The sequence below is a fragment of the Malus sylvestris genome, chromosome 7, assembly GCF_916048215.2.
Source record: "Malus sylvestris chromosome 7, drMalSylv7.2, whole genome shotgun sequence".
NCBI lineage: Eukaryota > Viridiplantae > Streptophyta > Magnoliopsida > Rosales > Rosaceae > Malus > Malus sylvestris.
Window position 1 is genome coordinate 26,054,901 of NC_062266.1, and position 20,442 is coordinate 26,075,342.

A 20,442-nucleotide genomic window follows, 5' to 3' on the forward strand; every position below is an offset into this window, starting at 1 on the left:
GGACCTACAAACACACGAAAATAGCTTAAAATACATAATTAACTAAGAAATAACAACATAAATGCATGAGAACAAGCTAACTCAGTCACATAAATATGCTCCTATCATAGCTGAATGGTGCATCATGTATGGGACTGATGCACCAACTGTGAGAAAGTTAGCAATCAAAGTATTATCACAAACAGCTTCCTCATCTGCTTGTGAAAGAAATTGGAGCACATTTGCACTCATACACACAAAGCAAAGAAATAGGTTGGCTCATAGTAGGTTGGAAAAATTAGTTTATTGCTACTACAACATGAAGCTTCAAATTCAAGATAAGGAAGCAGAAATAGATCATGTCGACCGTGGTGACCCACTAGATGTGTTTGATATTGTTGGTGAAGATGATGATACAGAGGGTAACCAACTTTATCAATGGATTAAACCTCTTAATTTAGATGATAATGAAGGCAACCCAGCTCCCAGAGTTGCTGAAGAAGCACGTAATTAAGGGATAAATGTAGAAAGAGTATTAGAGGATGAGGTGGAATCTAGCAGCGCTGACTCTTTGGAAGAATTTTTGCACCCAAGACCAAGAAACACTGGAATTCCACCTCCATCCAATCCTACACAACCACAACATCGTGTTGATACTAATGATAGCTCTAGTACAAGATCAGCAGACTCACCTACCACCGGAGGTGGGAATGATAAAGGATATAGTGGAGCTGGAGGTAGTGGCGGTGGATATGGAAACTATGTTGGACCACCTCCCAGATTTATGAGCCCCTTCACTGGTGAGGCAGACTTCACGCATGCAACACAGGATGATGACCATGGCAGTAGGCGGGCAGGACCAACAATTGGTGCCATAGGGAATGACTATACTCGTAGAGAAAGAGGCAAGGGGATTTTGTCAAGTCAAGAAGATGACTCGTTATCTATAACTTCGGACTCTGTTGGATTGGGAAGTAGTAACTATGGTTATACTCATAGCCAACCATTTCCCTACCCTTCATATCCCAATCCTGTTGGGATGGAATCGAGCGACTCATGGAAACAATCTGAGACTCAATCTTCAAATGATTTTGCTTATGGACAAGGTCAACCAATCTCAGATCCATATGGGTGGCATGTTAACAATTACATGCAAACTATTTTGGGGATTTATCATTTGATAACTACTCTTCACAATACACTCACTCTACACATAGAGATGATGAAGATAGTGAAAAATTTGAACCTCATAGGAACTCTATGTGGTACTAAGTCACTCATGTATCTTACCATGCAATGTATAAAGTGTAAAATATTGTACTAATTCATTATATATAAATTATTATGGTGTGTTTAGTTTAGACTTTTTTCATTAATTACTACATATTTTCTACACTCACAATGTTTGTTATCTCGCTATATAATCAACTTGATAATGTTAAATTCATCATACAATGCATTTCCTTCCAATTTTTTGTGATAAACTAATAGATAATTGACTAAATAAACATCCTGCAAAGTTTCAATAAAAATTTCCAAGTTTTTCTTACAATTTCCGTGGTTTCCATGTAATTTTTATCGATATTGATATTATCCCGATATTTCCATCGATATTTCCGTGTTTTCGGACTACCGATATTTCCGATATTTAATACCTTGCTTAAGACCCACCCACACCCATCTTAACGGATTTGGATCCTCTCCTGAGTCGAAGGAGATGATCCTCCTGACCAAAAATTGTAGGCTGTTGGATTTTTATTAAACGGCTACAAACAGAGAGTCATTTTAAAATTATAATAATTATAATTGTTGTATGAAAATCTAACGATCCACAGTTTTTGACCAAGAGGATCCTCTCCTTCGGCTCAGGAGAGGATCCAAATCCCATCTTACCAACACCATCAGCTCCTCGAAATGCCACGTGTTCCCAAGTTGCAGACTTTTTGGCCATACGAGTCTCCAAATTCATCTCACAAATTAAGAATAAAATTACCATTTCACAACTCTCCAGTTGCTTTTTTTATTTTCTGGTCAAAGTCTCTTTCTTGATAATCGCTATCTTATCTCTCTCTGCTATGGTGTTGAATTCAGAAGAAAACGACGAAAACGACGACTCCATTGATTATCCAGACATTGAAGGGGATAACAGACCGAATATTCAATGTTTACTTCGGACATGATTCTCTCCGCATCCATTGGTCCAACTTCATCAAATTCTGTAATTCGAACCATTAAAATTTAATTTAATAATTAAAATTATTATAATTTTAAAAATTAATTCTTATTTGTAATCGTTTGATTAAATTTTAATGGTTTGAATTACAAAATTTAATGGATTATGACCAATGAATCTGGAGGAGATCCATGTTTGTTTACTCCATCAAATTGTATTCATTCTTTGACTTCAATGATTATCATCTTACATTTGACTTCAATAATTATCATCTTACATCACACATAGGCTATGTCATCAATATGTCACTCAATATCTCACAACTTTATAAATTAATTTAATTGTGGGGTGTTTGTTTAAGTGTTTAATTAATTATGTTTAAGTGTATAATTAATTAATTAGGATTTCACTATAATATTAGAGAAATTTGATCCAACGGCTACAAACACGGGCCCACTTTAAAAGTTATAATAACTTTAACTGTTAAATCAAATTTCAAGAGTCTGGATTGTTTGTTGAGAATAGGTGGAATGGATCCGGATATGATCCATTTCCGTGTACGTGAAATGGTCTTAATTATCATAAAGTAAATAGTGCACCAATGGCCTGCAGCCCTAATCACACAAAAGATTATTATTGGCTTAAATTAGCTCATCAAATCAACCATAGTAAGTGGCTCTGTGGTAAAGGTGCGGACTGCGGCTTCCCAATAAACAAAAAATGTGGGAGGTCCCAAGTTCGATGTTCTGAGCTGGTGAGTCTGCTTAACTGTGGTCACAGGCAGGGTGAAATTCCTCATAGCCCCTCCAGGCCCGAAAGATGTGGATAAATGTGGCTTGCCACCAATTATCCCCTTTTATAAAAAGAAAAAAAAATTATCTCATCAAATCATGCCTAAGCACTTTTTAACATCCTCATTCATTAACCCATCATTGAAAATGGGAATGGATTTTCCCACCCAAAAGATTTGTTGAAGGACCAAATATCCATCATGTTCTTTATTTGACAAAAACATATGTAGAGACATCAAGGTCAAAATTCCCACATGGAAATTCAGAAAGAATATGTTTTGAATATCAGGCAATTTTGAACAAAGACGTGTGAACTTTTGACTCTTATTTGGCACTTATCTCTACAAACAGAAAGGGGTCACCACCCTTCAATTCAAAGTTTCTTCATAATTCATAATTAGTAATTACTAATTACCAATTATCCTCGTTAGTAGTGCTAAAATATGTGGTTAACCAAACTAGCTCGCTTTTTGGCGACAAATCTGTATTTGGCCCTTCGTGACTGACGATCGGCTCCCCGAAGAAGACCTTTTAATCTGTTATACATTGTTGATGTATCCCTCTGAATTATGAATAAAATTTCGTATTGATGAAAAATAAGAAAAATTGCATAGGAAATCAGGGATCTGTAGAGAAGTATATGAATTATTGAAGTGTGACAATTTTTTAAGCAGTTCATCAACCAAATCATATCCATCCATTATTCTTATTAATTAATTTAACTTTTTTTAACGGATTTTTTGGATGATTGGAATAGAACTTATCCAGACATTGGAAGTGATAACAGACAGAATATTCATTGTTTACTTCATCAAATTGTATTTATTCTTTGACTTCAATAAGTATCATCGTACATCACACTTAGGATATTCATTGTTTACTTCATCAAATTGTATTCGTACTTTGACTTCAATAATTATCATTTTACATCACGGTGATCACACATAGGCTGTATCATCAATATCTCACTCAATATCTCACAACTTTATAAATTAATTTAATTGTGGGGTGTTTGTTTAAGTGTTTAATTAATTAATTAGGATTTCAATATAATATTAGAGAAAATTAGAATGCTTGCTTAAGTGATATAATAATCTAATTATTTTGGCTGAGAGTGAAAGGATTATATGATGAATGTTTTGGCTGGTACCAAAGATATAGTCTCCTTTTCCCATTTTGTAAAAATTGCAATCTTTAACCCTAACCTTTTTACAATCTTTAACCCTAACCCTAGATGGTGGCCAACACATCTGCAAATATGAAAGTGAGAGAGAGAGAGAGAGAAAGAGAGAGGTTCAAGGGTGTTCAAAGTTCAACTTTCAAAAAGATTATTTCTTTAGGATGATGAGGACTTGAAAGCAAGAAAGAACAATCCTTCTGAAATATTAGATTTGGTAAGGATGGAATCATGTGTTCATATTTCACATCAAATGCATAATATATATTTTGTCCTAATTTGGGGAAATGGATGAAAGAAAACTACCTAAAGCAAAGATGGCCAGTGAAACATTATGGACCCGTATAAAACTTGGACTCATTTGGTCAACACATTACTAAATCTTATCTTATTTGAACTGAGAACTGACATCCGCACTAATTTTTTTTCTCTCCTTGCACTCTTGTCATTTTCTTCTAGCCAATAAATTGAATAAATCGAATACAATTCAAGAAACAAAGAAATAGTATGTCAAGAGAAAATTTAAGTGCGGAAATCCTCTCTTTTAAATTAGCCTCCTAACCCAATTTTCTTCCTTTCTAAGGTAAAAGTGGATGACAGCTTTGCGTGAAGCCCAAGCCACACATGTTGGTAAAAGGTGACCATCATCATTGTGAATGCATGGTGTATGTGAAATGGTCTTAATTATCATAAAGTAAATAGTGCACCAAATGGCCTGCGGTCCTAATTACACAAAAGATTATTATTGGAATTGGAGTCTCCGAGGCAACCCCTCGGGATCCTTCTAACGGATGTTAGTGAGCCGTTGGATTTTTATCCAACGGTTACAAATAAAGGGATCCTTTAAAAATTATAATAATTGTAGTTGTTGGATTTTTATCCAACGGCCCACTAACCCTGGTCAGGAGGATCCCGAAGGTTTGCCTCGAAGAGGATCCAATTCCATTATTATTGGCTTAAATTAGCTCATCAAATCAACCATAGCAGTCCAATGGTACGGGCACGAACTACGGCTTCTCAATAAACAAAAAATGTGGGAGATCTCGAGTTCAATGCTCTGAGCTAGTGAGTCTGCTTGACTATGGCCACAGGTAGGGTGAAATTCTCCATAACCTCTCCAGATCTATATTGATAACCTTGATTTGCCACCAGTTGTCCTCCTTTTATAAAAAAGAAAAAAAAAATCAGCTCATCAAATCATGCATAAGCACTTTTTAACATCCTCATTCAATTACCATCATTGTAAATGGAAATGGATTTTCCCATCCAAAAGATTTGTCAAAGGACCAAATATCTATCATATTCCTTATTTGACAGAAACATATATAGAGGAGGTGGTGGTCAAGATCAAAATTCCCACATGGAAATTCAGGGAGAATATGTTTTGAAATATAAGGCAATTTTGAACGAGGACGTGTGAACTTTTGACTCTCCCTTGGCACTTATCTCTACAAACAGAAAGGGGTCACCACCATTCAATTCAAGGTTTCTTCATAATTACACGTCTTGCCGTCTTACTGGTGGTTGAGATCGAACAAGATTGAAACTGAGTCCAAGCCAGTTCTATAGAGTTTCGTTATTCCTGATAGAACTTGTAAGACACAATATGTTGGACTATTGTCTATTTTAATAAGTGTAGGTTCCAATATTTTTATAACTTCACCAAATAGCGGAGATATCGAAATAGGAGTCACCAAACAAAAGTAACATTAGAGAATGAGGAGGATTTTGATTGATTCCAGAAACATCATCATTCCACCGGTTGTTTGTTACCTAGGGTAGGTCTTTAATAATCCGGACTACTAGATAGTCCGAATTTATATCTATTAGATTGGTAAGTAAACAAAAATAGTATTTTCTCAATTCAAACATGACCGTCCATTTTTCGTACTACTGGGTAGTCTATCCTATTGAAAAAAAATTGTGTTACCTATAGTGAAACTCTAACACTTGGTTTGGCATTGATGTGCTGTGAGAAAAATCAAATCTAGAAGTGCTTTATGAGAAATCAGTTGTGAGAAAAAACAGTCTAGCATTTGACAAACTTTTTTTTTTTTAACCACCGATATTATTTACACAAAATGAGTGGGGGTGGGCTTAGCCTCACAATAGACTAGTAACAATATGGTTCAAATTTGCATTTGACGAGAATCAAACTTAAGACCTCTCACTTACAAGTGATGAACTAAATTTTAAATCTGTTGTGAAACTCTCAAGGCTTAGCTTGCCCTTGCAGTACCGCCCTAGGGTCATCCGCGGAGCAAGTCCGTCCCACTCCCGGAGTCCCGCTTCAGAGGGGCTATATGAAGCTTATGTGTCGACTTGAATCTTAACATGGCTCTCCCAAAGTGTTCAGCTCTCTATGTTACAGTTAGGAGAATTTTCATTTCACTGAAGTTGCGATTTCAGCAAAAATGCATTTAGAGGATGCACGACACCGGAATGTTAATTGAACAGCAATCTTCATCAAAAATTGGAATTTTCCTTGCATAAAATACCCAGTCACATCCAGAACACCAAGAATTTGGCACAAAGATAGCATCTCAGGATAAATAACACATTATTTCCTCTCACATTTCTCGTTATAGTCTCTTTCCACCCCCGACAAGCAAATTGTCAACGTTACTCTCTCTGCCCCTCTTCAAGATGCCTCTATACCTGGCTCACGTATCTGAATGGATGTTCTTGACAAACTTGCTTCGAGTTCATTTAACTCATCAAAGTCCAACTCATCATCATCATCATCATCTTCAATGTCATCATTAACGGGAACTTCAGAACCAGCAGCACTAGTCGAGGCGCTTGGCCCTCCTGCTGCTGAGTTGTCTTTGGCCTGAAATGAAGCACAGTCAAACTCAGATCACATAAAATAAATGAATTGTCGAATTGTTCATGTAAATGGGATCACATAATATAAGGGAAATTGTTGAATTGTCCATGTAAACGGGAACCATCCGACTTGATTTGAAATAGGTAGTCTTAAAGAGTTCAAGAAAGCACTGGATACATTTCATCAAAAAAAATAGAAAGCACTGGATGCAAGAGGATACCCGGATATTCATCGCTCCTGGTTTTGGAATATTTGTTCCTTGGTAATGAGCTAGATGTAGTTCTACAGAGTTATAAAAATAATTGTGCACCGAAAAGAGAATAACCAAAGCGAAGCTTTCGGTTATTGTGTCACTGATGTATCTTAAAAGAAAAAGTATGAAAATTTCTATTTTGGAAAAGACCACCACCTCACGTATGGTATTGAGAATTTCTCACCATTAGTGTATTCACATCAATATCAAACTTCAATCTCATGATGTCATCACTTCTTTTAACATAAGTGAACAGTGTGTTATTATGATCATGTTTTAAAGAACCTGTTTTTATCTAAATGTACGGTAGAGTTTCCCCTATAGACGCTACAAGTCAAACAGGGGCCACTCTTTCACAACAGGATACACCTAGACTTTTGAAACAACTAATATGGATGAAGGGAAAAGAATGAAAAAGACTGAAATAAAGTACGTATAAAATTTAACCCTGATCACAAGATGGGAACAAATTAAAATGACCAGTTTTATAAGAGCAGTTCCAGCGGAGGGCATTTTGCCCAGCACCCAGCTGAAAAAACTGCCGAGCACCCTGTGAAACCCCTCCACCCGACCCAATTGACTGGCACCCAGCTCAAGCCGGTCTCTAGCCCACTCCAAAATTGACTGAGGTGTTGCCCGGTACATCTGACTCATACTGACGCCAGCCGGGTCATGCAAAGGAGGAGGAGGTCCATTTTTTGAGGAGCGTTGGTGTGGAACACCTCCACGGCGAGATCCGACTCCTTGGGTGTGGAGCACCTCCATGGCGAGCTCCGGTGAGGAGACGACAACGAGGTGCCTGCGGACGTTTGTGTGGAGCTCCGGCGAGGTCCCATCCGTTGGTGTGGAGCACCTCCACGGCGAGCTCCCATTTTTGGGGGAGGAGGTCCATTTCAGGTGCATCAACGCATTTGAAGAAGAAAACATGGAGAAAAAGGGGGAAAAAGAGAGGGTAGAGAGAAAGTGCTCTGCCGGAGAAGAAATGGAAGCAGAGAGAGAAATTAAATGATAAAATATTAATTGATATGAATAAAATAATATAATATTAGATTGACTGGGTGCCAGCGCATTTTTAGGAATGGAGATGCTTTGGCCTATTACTATTCACTGGGGTCTATTACTGTTCACTTGAGTGGATAAATGCGCTGGGTGCTGACGCAAAGTCTTTAGGGGTGGACTTGCTCTAAAGTTTGACCTCCTTGATAACAGAAAAGACGAGGAAAAAAAAAAGTTCATGCCAAAGAATTCAAGTAACCAGTAGCTAAACGTACTTTAGTACTTAAGTGCATGGAATTCCAAAGCACAAGAATACCAACCAATAGCACTCTGTGGCATGAAATATCATGTCAACAAATAACACTTAAAATGGAGTGCGAGTACATGTAGACATGTTAAGGGTTAGAGCACAAGTTTACCCAGTCATAGACACTCACTTTAAAGAGTTCATGGTTAGAATTACTGAGGATGCGTGGAACAAGCAACACATAGAACATAGAAGGGACAAGACATACACGGTATACACCCTTAAAAGGATCCTGATGCATGTAATCAAAATTTTATAATCTCACCAGAAAAACCCTTGAGACCATGATCTACTTATAAACAAAACCAACAAAGAGAGACATAACTAAATAAAAAGCATAACGAGATAGAAAAAGGATTTGAAAAGCAAATCATGTCAAGAACAGAAATTTTATCGCATAGCTCCAATCACATCATTTTGGTCATTGGCAAACGTAAAAGAACATTCCATGATCTCTTTTAACCCATTTTTTCACAGCACTATCATTATAATTGTGGCCATTCTGCGCCCTATGCAATGGCCAGAAACCCAGCATTAAAACTTCTATCACATTACACTGCACAAACTTTATATTCTAGAGACAAGATAACAAAGAAAGATTAATTCCTTTTCTTTTTCCCTCAAAAAGAAAGAAACTCAGGTGATGCACATAGAAGATAATAACTTCCAGCCTTCCAGGCAATCAAACCCAAAAACAAAAAAAATAACAAACCAGCCCACAATGACCAGAAAAAGAGCCTCTATGGACACTTATTTCTTTTGATAAGCCAATGCTTTTCTTTGGTAGCATAAAAATGTGCTGACTTGAGATAAAGAAACCTCTCTTAATACCAAAATGGAAGCAAACTCACAGATAAGAAAAAATATTCACACAAGTCAGCGATGAGATGTTGGAAGTTAAAAGTTAGCCAACACGATACCAAAAGATGCACAGAGACGTACTAAGGCGACTGACTTCAAAGTGACATACTATCAGTCCATAAATCGAATATATTCATAGTATAAAAAGAAAACATTACCTTCTCTTCAGTGGCCTCAGGATCTTGTCTTTGATATTTTTCATACGCTTCAGCATCATCCACAAACAAGGTAGCATCTGATAGAAACAACTCACGACCACTGAAATACAGGAAAGCTTGAGTCAATAGCATAATACAGAGAACATTCACAAAAAGCAAAGCATAAAAGGTACAGAACCTCATGCGGTCATTCTTAGCCCTCTCTGCTCGTTGTGCAGCCAGGCCAGCCTCTTTCTCTTCAGTCTTTTTATTCCTCCATTGCATGAACAACTCAGTGGTCATTGGAGTAATGGTTGTTACTTTTGCGCGCTGCAGCAATCATCAGATGAGCATTAGTAAGAATTAAAAATTAAACAGAGGAAACAAAGCTAAAAATACTTAGGGATGCAATATATAACAAATGTACAAAGGGTTTCTATGATTCTATTACAAAAATAATGGATAAAATGAAAATGCAAAGTCAACAAAATCAATATGATCATCACCTGATTTTCAATTTCATCCTCAATGGCAACTTTTTCAGCCTCTTCATCGAGAAGCGCCTTCATCTGAGATTTCAAAACATAACCAGGAGGAAGAGCATGTCTGTAGTGGCACTCTTTTCCACCATTTGGACAAGACCAAAACCAACCATATTGCTTCTTTTCCACTGCATCTAAGAAATGTTTGCAAACCTGTACATATTAAACGCCAGCTTAGATTCATAACATATACTGCATGCTAAAGTCAGAGATTTCACGTTACCCAATGATTAGGTCAAATAAGAAAAAGTATTTACTGTTTACCTGTCACCATTTTTAATATTTAAATATTTTCTCATCTCGAGGACCAAAAAAATTTCCCCTCTATTATTCAATAACTCCGCCCAGTTTAACTCACTAGCATAGCCTACAAATAGGGAACCCAAGCAAAAATCCCAAATATTTTTCAAGCAACATTACAAATTCTATACAAGAATATGTCTTAGTTAATATTCAGCAAAGCAAAACCCACAACAGAAATAGAGTAAAAGTAAAAGTATCCATCTGCCAAATCTTTGTACATAAGACAGAAAATTGGTCGCCTGAATCCACTATAAAGTTGAGCATTTTAACATATACCATCGTCGATGACTTGTTCTTTCAAAGACATAAATCAGCTATCAGATTGTGACATCAATAATTTAAACTGTAACATAACCCTTAGGATCAAGGATTGCACAGCTGACCTACACCACCTAAACTAGTTTTAAGTAAAGACTGATGTCCCATGCAACTAAGGCTCTGCCAGTCTGCCTCCCTCTTCTTTTTCTCTCTCTTTTTCCCCTCATGAAACATAATAACATATCATTGATGTAGTGGGCAATGTGCCCAGAAAGGCCTTCATATTCTAATCACCAAAACATTTGGAGGGTGGGTAGGGAGGAAGGTGGGGGATAGATAGATGGATATCTGGAGACAGATGGAGAGCAACACATTCAACTGCCAATATCTTACTAAAAGCTTCTATATCAGAAATCAAAAATAATTTACTATATGAAAACAGACATACAATTTCGGTGGGCTTATTCTGGTTATACTCATTCTTCTTTGACTCCACAACCTTTTCCAACGTCGCTTGATCCCAATCCTCCATAGTGTCTGAAATATAATGAGTAAAGAATAAGCAAATCACATGTGATATATTAGCATCAGAATATTAAACAAGATAATTCCATCCTTCTCACCTTCATCATCACGTTTATCACTGTAAATATCAATCTTTTCACCCTTCCTCTGGACATTCAAGTCATGCGAAAACTTGCACTTGAATCCCTTGGTACATTGTCCAACCTTGAAAAACTCGCATAATATAGACTTTGGATCAACACCTATTCAAATTCCCAATTCGATTACAAGCATACCAAAAACAATCCGCTATCGAACACAACATAATCGACCACCACCAAACAACAACTTAAAAAAAATGTGAGAGTTGGGGTACATACTACATACCAGGTGGCACTTTAGGCTGACTAACAGCAACCTTAAACAAATCATTAAGCTCCTTCTCTTTTGCTTTCTCTTCCTCCTTCTTTTTCTGTAAAACCCTTTAAAATTTGATTAAAAAAAATAAATAAATAAAACCTCCACACCCAAACACTAATTCCCAATAAAAATCGTTAATTTACTTTCTCAGCTGATTTTCTGCTTATCCAAACAGAACCCAACGGGGAAAAAACAGCAGAGATACGAAAAAGGATCCGAATAACGAAAAGCGGGAGTGGGACCTTAGCCTTGGTGGGGTCTACTTTGGGCTGGACAGACTGCTGGAGATTCTGGACGTACTTCTGGACATTCTTGCTCTTGTTCTTGTTCTTGAGCCCAAAGGTCTTGTCCTCCACCACCTTCTGCTTCTTCGCCAAGTCGGCCTTCGATGCCTTTGGCGGCATGGCTCCTTCGAATCCAACAAACAGAAAAATCAATAGTAAAAAGGGGGGAAATTGAACAATCTGTGGTTTCCGAATTGAATGAAAGTTATGAAATTTCGGTACGGATTTGCTTAATTTTGAATCGGAGATGGCGCTTAGGGTTTTCGACAGCCCTCTCTGAGGTGCGAGAAGGATGAGCGAACGGCGGTAGAGTGACGAGGATAGGACTTGGCAGTGTTTTTGTTTGGCTGGGATAAAATGCCGATTTTGCCCTAACTTTCTTGCTACTATTGACTAGTGGTGAATTTTGACTGTTAAGCAAAATCATTAAAATTCTATTTTTAAAACTAAAATTAAAAAAATTATCTTCTAGAGAAAATAAATGTTTTAAAAAGTTTTAAATAAAAATTTAATAACAAATTGTTGAGTAATTTCAGGCCGTATTTCACATAGTACATTTTGTGTTTAATTCCAGGATTGATAAATCAACAATAGTAAACTAAAACTAAAATACCTCTTTAAATTTTATCGTCCTTGGAAAGATGGACTGCTACCATCAACTAGTTTTCTCTTTTTTTTTAATTAAAAAAAATTGATTTTGAGAATTAAAAGCAGGGTATAAAAAATCGATAATATCGGCGATAGGAGTCCGATATTTCCACACACATCCAATAGGTTTTCGTCAAAAAATATCAATAATATCGCGATATTAGCGATATTATCGCGACATTGCTTGAAAGGCGACGCCGACGCCGATGGAGTAGACGGCGACGCCGATGGAGTAGACGGCGGCGGGCATGAGGGCCTTGAGCATCTGGATGAAGGAGACGGAGATGAAGATGTAGGCGGAGTTGGAGAGCAAGAGGGAGAGGGAGTAGAGAGCGCCGATGGGGACGACGGACGAGATGGTGATGATGATGTTCCTCGCGCAGGGAGATGGGTGCGTGCGATGGGTGCGTGCATGCTGCGGTGCAGAGAAGAGAGATGAGGAAGATATGAGAGAGAGCCGAGAGGGAGACAGAAGAAAAAGAAAAGAAAACAGAAAGAAGAAGAAAAGAAAGGAGTCACGGGGGAACAAAGAGAGAAAATAGAAGAGTGGAGGGGGGCTGCCACGTGGCCACTTCAGAAAGAAAGGGATCCAATGTTTTGGATCCTGATTGGGTAGTCAAAGAGGACCAATTTGATATATTAAAATGTTTAGGGGATAATTACACAAATATATCTTTATAAATGGGGGTGGATGTTACATATTGCCCTAAAAACTCCAAGTAATTACAACATCGTATTAGAATTGTAATTGATCCTTGGTAGATTTGGTTTAGAAATTCTATGTAATTTAGTGATTGTTTCATATTAGGTTTAGATTTGAATTTTTTACTCCATTCAGATTTTAAAGGATTATAATAGATTTAAAAATTTGTGAATTTTGATGAAGTTTAATAATTTATAAAACTTTTATGTAAAATTTTAAGTGAATTCCCTCAAATTTTCAGGGAGCGATTTGAGAATGTTTAAAATATTATGTGAAATATTTCTAATTTTTTCGAGTTTCCCAACTTTTTAAAAATCTCTTCAAATCAATTTCTAAATGAATACATTTGGAATGTATGAATTTCTTAAAAATCATGATCGAATACCCCTTAAACTTTAAATAATCACTTAAAATCCTGATTAAATGCCCTTAGATTTTTAAGGAGAATTAAAATGTTTATAAGCCCCAATTGGATGTACCACTTAATTTAACTAATTGACACAACACAACAAAACCAGTTAAGATTACAAATTAACACAAAAGACAACTTGATGCGAGGTCATATCTAAAAAACTTGCCGCAATAAGCCCCAATTGGTGTGTTTAAACTTTTTTCATTAATTACTACATATTTTCTACATTCACAATGTTTGTCAGCTCGCTATATAATCAACTTGATAATGTTAAATCCATCATGCAATGCATTTCCTTCCAATTTTTTGTGATAAAATAATAGATAATTAACTAAATAAACATCCTGCAAAGTTTCAATAAAAATTTCCAAGTTTTTCTTACAATTTCCATGGTTTCCATGTAATTTTTATCGATATTGATATTATCCCGATATTTCCATCGATATTTCCGTGTTTTCGGACTACCGATATTTCCGATATTACCGATATTTTCTTCCTTGATTAAAAGGATATAATCGTCACTCTGAAATTACCCTTTTAGGTTTGCCACGTGGCGTTCTAATTTCTGTGAGGTTCACAATTGCGTACTACGCTTCTAAGCGAGACCGTTTACCGTTAAACTGTTAGCCACGGAGCGCACAGAGCAAATCTTAGAGAGGGAGAGATGACGCCGATGCGATACCGCGCGGTCTTCCGGATTTCTCAGAGCAAAAACAGAGCACCATTTTTCTTCCAATTTCGTCCCTACTCTCAGTCCAATTATCAACAATCCGGGCCCGAACGGTTGGTCCAATTCAATGATCCAAATCCTCTGTTTGGCTGCCGAGAAACTGTAGGAAAGGAATAGAAAATAGTTGAAAACATGTGTTTGATTGCATTTCAGGTCTTCGTTTGGGATTGCGTTCGACATCGACGGGGTTATTCTCCGCGGCCGGGCTCCGGTGGGAGGGTCGCCTCGAGCTTTGAGGAAACTGTACGGACATTCAGGTGCACTAAAAACTTCATCTTTCTCCCTCTAAATTCAGAAATTTCGTTTATTTTTTAGAAATATGAAATAAAAATAGAGAATTTTGGTTTTGTATTATTGTGGTCGTTCGTTTGGTAGCAGCTACATTGGCTAGAGCGGACATGGCAGCAAGTTTGAATCCCGCTTCTCGTAGTTTAGATTGTAAAGAAAGGATGGTCTCACTAGCTTAATAAAACTATTGCTTCTTTGTAGGTACTTTGAAGGTTCCTTTTGTGTTTTTGACCAACGGTAAGACACCTAAGCGGTTTGTTTTCGTGTAGCATTGCGAAGAAACAGTATACATGATAAATTTCTATGGAAAGTGTATCTGCCCCCATTGTCATTGCATTGGATTTTTGTTCGAATTGCATTTGGTTGAGTAATGGTTTTCGTTGGAACAGGAGGTGGCGTCCCTGAATCAAGACGAGCAACTGAGTTAACTGAAATTTTGGGAGTTAACATCCTGCCTTCTCAGGTAATATTCTGAGATCTAATTCTTTGATTATTATGAGCATAAGGACGACGTTGTGTTGTCTCCCATTTTCTGTGACTGTAATTTGACTGATGGAACCTTTGGCATAGCTCTCTTTTCTGTGTTATGGTGGTGCAGGTTGTCCAGGGTCACACACCTTTTAAAAATTTGTTGACGAGGTATAAATCAGCTTCACATGAATCTTTTTCTACAGAGATTTTTTTAATTCAATCCCAATGCGTCATACACTTCTTCATCTTTCTAGGCATAAATCTTAGTCTGATCAATGGTCTCCTTGTTTCTGTGCTATCTTTGAGTAACAGTGTTATATCGTAGGAAATATCATGCAACCAAGGCCACAGAAATCGTTCTTACTTTACATGTTGGATGAGCTAGAGGGATCGAAAGTGGGTAGACAACTTAGACGAATCCAAAATTTGGGGGATATTTCGTGTTTGCCAAATTGAAATTCTTTGGTTTGGAAGTTCCAGAATTTTGTTTATGCTGGTACTGAATAATAGCCAAATTTGGAGATAAATCTCATCGAAGCTAATAGCTAACTCTTTTTCCATCGGCGACTCCAAAAGATGAAACTCCTGAGTAATGCTCACTCAGCTTGTTCCCATAGGTGAAATTGTCCCTCCGTGTCAAATAGTCATATCCTTTCCTATCGCATACCTCTGTTTAGTACTTGGATATCCATTTTGAGAGAGTTGAAAAAGCACTATCTCGTTGAAACGTTCTATACATCCACCCTTTAAGAGCATCTATCTCTTCACGGAGCCTTACTCCTCATTTTGTTATAATAAGAAATTCAAGTTTTCCTGTGTACATACTAGGGCCATGACTTTGTTTATGGTTCAGAGAATAACAATGTATTGACCTGTTTTCATCTTCTTATGTTATGTCTATTTTATCCTTTTTATTCAGATATGAAAATGAACTCATTGTTGCTCTGGGAAAAGGGGAACCGGCTCTTGTAATGTCTGAGTATGGTTTCAAGTAAGTTTTACCTTACAGTGTATGTCCGTTCTTAATTGTAGCATCTTCTGGTTTTGAATTCCATACCTTCTGTTGCTAGATTTTGTATAAGTAACAGATAGCTAAATTTATATTGGGTGGCAGAAAGGTTCTCTCATTAGATGAGTATGCATCGCACTTCAAGAATATTGATCCCGTATCCCAATATAAGATGTGGAGAACTAAGCAGACATCGGATTGCAGTAGCCAACACAAGGAGTCTGTGCCGAGATATGATGTTTATTCTGACAGGGTTAGTGCAGCTTTTGTTGTCAGCGATCCTGTGGATTGGGGTAGGGATATTCAGGTACTTCATTTCACTGCTTACAATGCAGTATTAAGGAATCATTGTGCGTTAGGATCTCAAATTATAGCTTCTTTTGGCATAGCAGTTTCATTTCCCACATAAATTGCCAAATTTTGCATGCTCATTATGAACTAGAAAGTAAAGTTTTGGGAGCTGCAATACCATCATGTTATTCCAGAAGGCCTCGATCATTTGTGTTCCTGCAAAAGCTCTGAGCTGGTTCATGAATTGGTTTAGGTTCTCTGTGACATTCTAAGATCTGGAGGGCTTCCTGGACAAGAGAATGGGCATCAACCACCTCTATATTTTGCCGCAGATGATCTTGAGTATCAGGTTGGTCAGTATGATTTTCCCTCTCTAAAGATGCTGGACCGTGAATATGGAGATATAGAAACAACCTGAGATTTGTTTGGTTCACCGTTGACCCATTTATCGTTAGAATAAACTGAAAGAGGAAACCCTTATTTAACTATTGTCCCATTATTTTTTCTTGAGTATGTCATCCGCTTGCTGAAGCCCATTGAACCTTGACTATTCCCATGAACATTTTTAATGAATCCTCATGTCTAATAAAAGGGTTCTATTTGGTTGATTTGCTACATTCCCTCACCTTTGGAAGAGTAGAAATCATTCACTCTGATTTTCATCACGAACTTACTTTTTTCTCAACTTGAAGTTTCACATGATGATTAGGATTGTACTGATAAGCTGCCTACATACAGGCTGCATTTCCTTCTGAGCGACTTGGAATGGGTGCCTTCAGAATTGCACTAGAAAGCATCTTCAACCGGTGAGACTGGCTGTTTTGTCATGCTTAATTGGTGTACCTTTTCAGTGATGCACATCTGATCGAATATTTAGTCAACGGGCTCTTCGGTTGTAACTACATGAGCCCATAAATGGCCAATACGATATCTTAGCATTGCTTCTTTGATCCCTTTTGAGAAGCCCGGTAATTGTTCATCCACTGAGAGTTTACAAAATGTAGTCACCCCCAACTGCGAGATGCATACAAGATCAAAATTGATGATGATTGAAGAAAGTTTAGCAGAGATAATTGATTTGTTTTGGGAAACTAAGCACAACTGAAATATGATTTTAAAATCTTGAACTACTTATATAAAAAAGCATGCTTATGCACTGAAACTCTGCTGTGTAGTAATATGATTTTTGTTTGGCTTTGCTGCAGAATTCACCATGATGCTCTGGAATATGTATCTTTTGGGAAGCCAAATCCGTTTGTATTTAAGAACACTGAAACTCTGTTGGCTCAGCTTCAACCATCTCATTGTGATAATGATATTACACCTACTGGAGACTCTCCGTCACGTGCTTTCAAAACCCTTTATATGATTGGCGACAACCATTCAGTTGATGTCAAAGGTGCTCGGCAGGTTTGTTTGTCTTGTTTCCTGTGGTGGCAAGTTTTTACTATTAAATGATTTGAATGTGCATTGACAAATCATCACACCTGATTCTCAGGCTGGACATCCTTGGTTTTCTATTTTGACGAGGACTGGCGTTTTCAAGGGGGAAGATAATCATGCTGAGTTTCCGGCAGACCTGGTAAGTTGGATATATATGTGTGTGCGCGTGCGTGCGTGCACATATTACTAGAATACTTGGTTGGGGGTGAAATGAATTCTACGCTAAGAAGTTCCTTCGCTTTCGTTCAATCTGTAGGTTGTAGATACTGTACAAGAGGCAGTGGACTACATTCTGAAGAGGGAAGGAACTTCTGTAGGTTGTTAACACTCATAAGCGCATTTGCTTTTACTACAAGAATGTTGAATGCAAGTGTTTTCGGTAGAAAAAGAAACCTAATTTGCTCGAATTTAATAAATACAAGAAATAATTGAGGGAGTTGTCACTTGCACCCTAAAAATGTCATCATGCATTCCTCTCGAGTGAAAAAAAAAGGGTGAAACAGCATGACACATTTTCGAGTGTTTACAACAAATTCCTGTTGAGAGTATTAAGGATTAATTACACTTTTGCATCCTCCTGGTTTAGAGCTTGTGACAATTTGGTCTGTAGCTTAAAAAGAAATATTGTTTTCTCTCCTGTTTTGGTGGATCTACAGCGGCAGCGGGGGTTGCAAGCTGCCAGGGTTTGTGTTTTTGCTTTTTTGCCTTGTTTTCTTTCTATTTTGGGCTCCAAAACCTGTTTTGGGCCATGTTTTGTTTTGTTTTGTTTTGAAGGTCCTTTTCTTTATATTGTACTCATCTTGTAATTTAACCTCCACTGGTGCACGCCACTTGTCATTTACCACAGTAATGGAAAGGAGTTGAGTTCTTATATGATGGTGTGGACTTGAACCTCGTTAGTAGCTAATATAACATCTTATTTAACAAAATGTTTGACAAAAAAAAAAACCTCTACTTGTGTACATTTACTTTGTTGGTAATAAAATTTACCTTTTAACCAAAGAGTCATGCTCTCCTACGGCCATCTCCAACCGAAGGGTCTAGAGGGCCAGAGGATCAAAATAGCCCAAAAACCGTCTCCAACCGAGGGCTAGGTCAAAAGACTCGTGGGCCCCACAGGACAAAAAATGGCTAAAGGGCCAATCGGCTGGCCCAACCCAACCAGCCCCGGGCCGAGCCATAATTTCAAACACAAAGGCTAGCTAATGGCAGTTACCGTTGGATTTGAATTTTATTTTTTTCAGCCAAATTTTTTTAAAAAAAATCTTTTTTTTCTTATAAATACTTAAGCCATTCCTACACTATTTGTCACATAATTTTCACCATTCCTACACCATTTCATTTCTCATATTTTCTTACCTCTTCCAATAATCTTTCCTTCAATTTTTTCAATAATTTTCAAATGGTCTCATCTGCAATGAAAGGTAGGGAAGAAGATGAAGCTCTTTGCAAGATAGATGGGTCTCAGAAGATAGTGTGAGGGGGACTTCTCAAACAAGTGAAGGTGTTTGGACTCGTGTGTCCAAAAAATAATATGAGTTCTACGAAGGCACCACTCCACCGAATACCCGAAACCACGAAAGTTGTTCTTCAAGATGGAAGAAACATCTTCATCCAAGTTTGAATAAATGGCATCAAGCATTGTTAGCAGCGACAAGTAGACATGAAAATGGCGATAATTACTACGACGAAGTAAGTGTTTTCACAATTTATTTTAAATATTTAATTATATTACATTTAATTTCATAAATTAATTTCCTTTAATAGGAAAATGAGGGAAATTATGACCTGGCGGCATTTGTTTACCTCCGACTATACTCCTACAATGGGGGATGATTAAGATGATGTTGATTATGGACTTTAAATTTAAGTTGTTGTAGTTTTTAAATATAAGTTGTAGTTTTTAAATTTAAGTTGTAGCTTTAAAATTTTAGTTGTAGTTTTTAAATATAAGGTGTAGTTTTTTAATTTAAGTTGTTGTAGTTTTTAAATTTAAATAATAAATTATGTTTGGCCCTCAGTTGAAGATGGTTTTTTGTCACAGGGCTATGTTTGGCCTTATGACCATTTGGACCTCAGTTGAAGATGGTAAGAAATATGGCCCTGCACTGTTCATTAAAATATTAGGTCATCTCCAACCGAAGGGTCCAGAGGGTCAGATGGTTGAAAATAGCCCGAAAATCGTCTTCAACCAAGAGTTAGGCCAAGTGGCTCGTGGGCCCCACGAGACAAGAAAAGGCCAAAGGGCCAACCGGCTGGCCCAACCCAGCCAGCCAGCCTCGGGCTGGGTTATACATTCAAATGCAACGGCTAGCTGACGTCAGTTACCGTTGGATTTGAATTTTATTTTTTTTCGGCCAATTTTTTAAAAAAAAATCTCATTTTTTCCTATAAATACCTAAGTCATTCCTACACCATTTCAATTCTCATATTTTCTTACCTCTTCCAATAATATTTCCTTCAATTTTTTCAATAATTTTCAAATGGCCTCATCTGCAATGAAAGGTAAGGCTTGGACCCGAAAAGAAGATGAAGCTCTTTGCAGGGCTTATAGATGGGTCTTGAAAGATAGCGGAGCAAAATGCCTTTGCTGCAGAAAAATGGAACCGTAGGCATGAAGAATGGGCCAAAC

At 37.4% G+C, this 20,442-nt stretch overlaps 2 protein-coding genes across 7 annotated transcripts; one reads left to right on the plus strand and one right to left on the minus strand.

Moving 5' to 3' along the window:
- Window positions 1–6,155: 6,155 nt before the first annotated feature.
- Window positions 6,156–12,176, minus strand: LOC126630750 (zinc finger CCCH domain-containing protein 11-like). Of its 2 annotated transcripts, XR_007626094.1 has the most exons (9): window positions 11,774–12,176; window positions 11,499–11,583; window positions 11,231–11,374; window positions 11,056–11,144; window positions 10,011–10,199; window positions 9,704–9,834; window positions 9,526–9,625; window positions 6,695–6,953; window positions 6,156–6,581 (listed from the first exon to the last, which is right to left on the minus strand). XR_007626094.1 is itself a non-coding variant. In XM_050300916.1 (8 exons), the coding sequence occupies exons 1-8, from the start codon at window positions 11,933–11,935 to the stop codon at window positions 6,762–6,764; spliced, it is 1,092 nt and encodes a 363-aa protein (XP_050156873.1). In that variant the 5' UTR covers window positions 11,936–12,176; the 3' UTR covers window positions 6,583–6,761. The 2 variants fall into 2 exon arrangements, 1 of the variants encoding a protein (XP_050156873.1); XM_050300916.1 differs by lacking the exon at window positions 6,156–6,581 and having other exon boundaries at window positions 6,583–6,953.
- A 1,982-nt stretch (window positions 12,177–14,158) lies between these two features.
- Window positions 14,159–19,724, plus strand: LOC126630749 (uncharacterized protein YKR070W-like). Of its 5 annotated transcripts, XR_007626093.1 has the most exons (13): window positions 14,159–14,361; window positions 14,462–14,565; window positions 14,798–14,833; window positions 14,986–15,059; window positions 15,195–15,235; window positions 15,987–16,058; window positions 16,182–16,383; window positions 16,621–16,716; window positions 17,106–17,173; window positions 17,573–17,777; window positions 17,866–17,949; window positions 19,235–19,502; window positions 19,578–19,724. XR_007626093.1 is itself a non-coding variant. In XM_050300912.1 (12 exons), the coding sequence occupies exons 1-12, from the start codon at window positions 14,243–14,245 to the stop codon at window positions 18,240–18,242; spliced, it is 1,311 nt and encodes a 436-aa protein (XP_050156869.1). In that variant the 5' UTR covers window positions 14,159–14,242; the 3' UTR covers window positions 18,243–18,444. The 5 variants fall into 5 exon arrangements, 4 of the variants coding, with proteins under 4 accessions (XP_050156869.1, XP_050156871.1, XP_050156870.1 ...); XM_050300912.1 differs by lacking the exons at window positions 19,235–19,502; window positions 19,578–19,724 and adding an exon at window positions 18,034–18,444 and having other exon boundaries at window positions 17,866–17,950; XM_050300914.1 differs by lacking the exons at window positions 19,235–19,502; window positions 19,578–19,724 and adding an exon at window positions 18,067–18,444.
- Window positions 19,725–20,442: the final 718 nt, after the last annotated feature.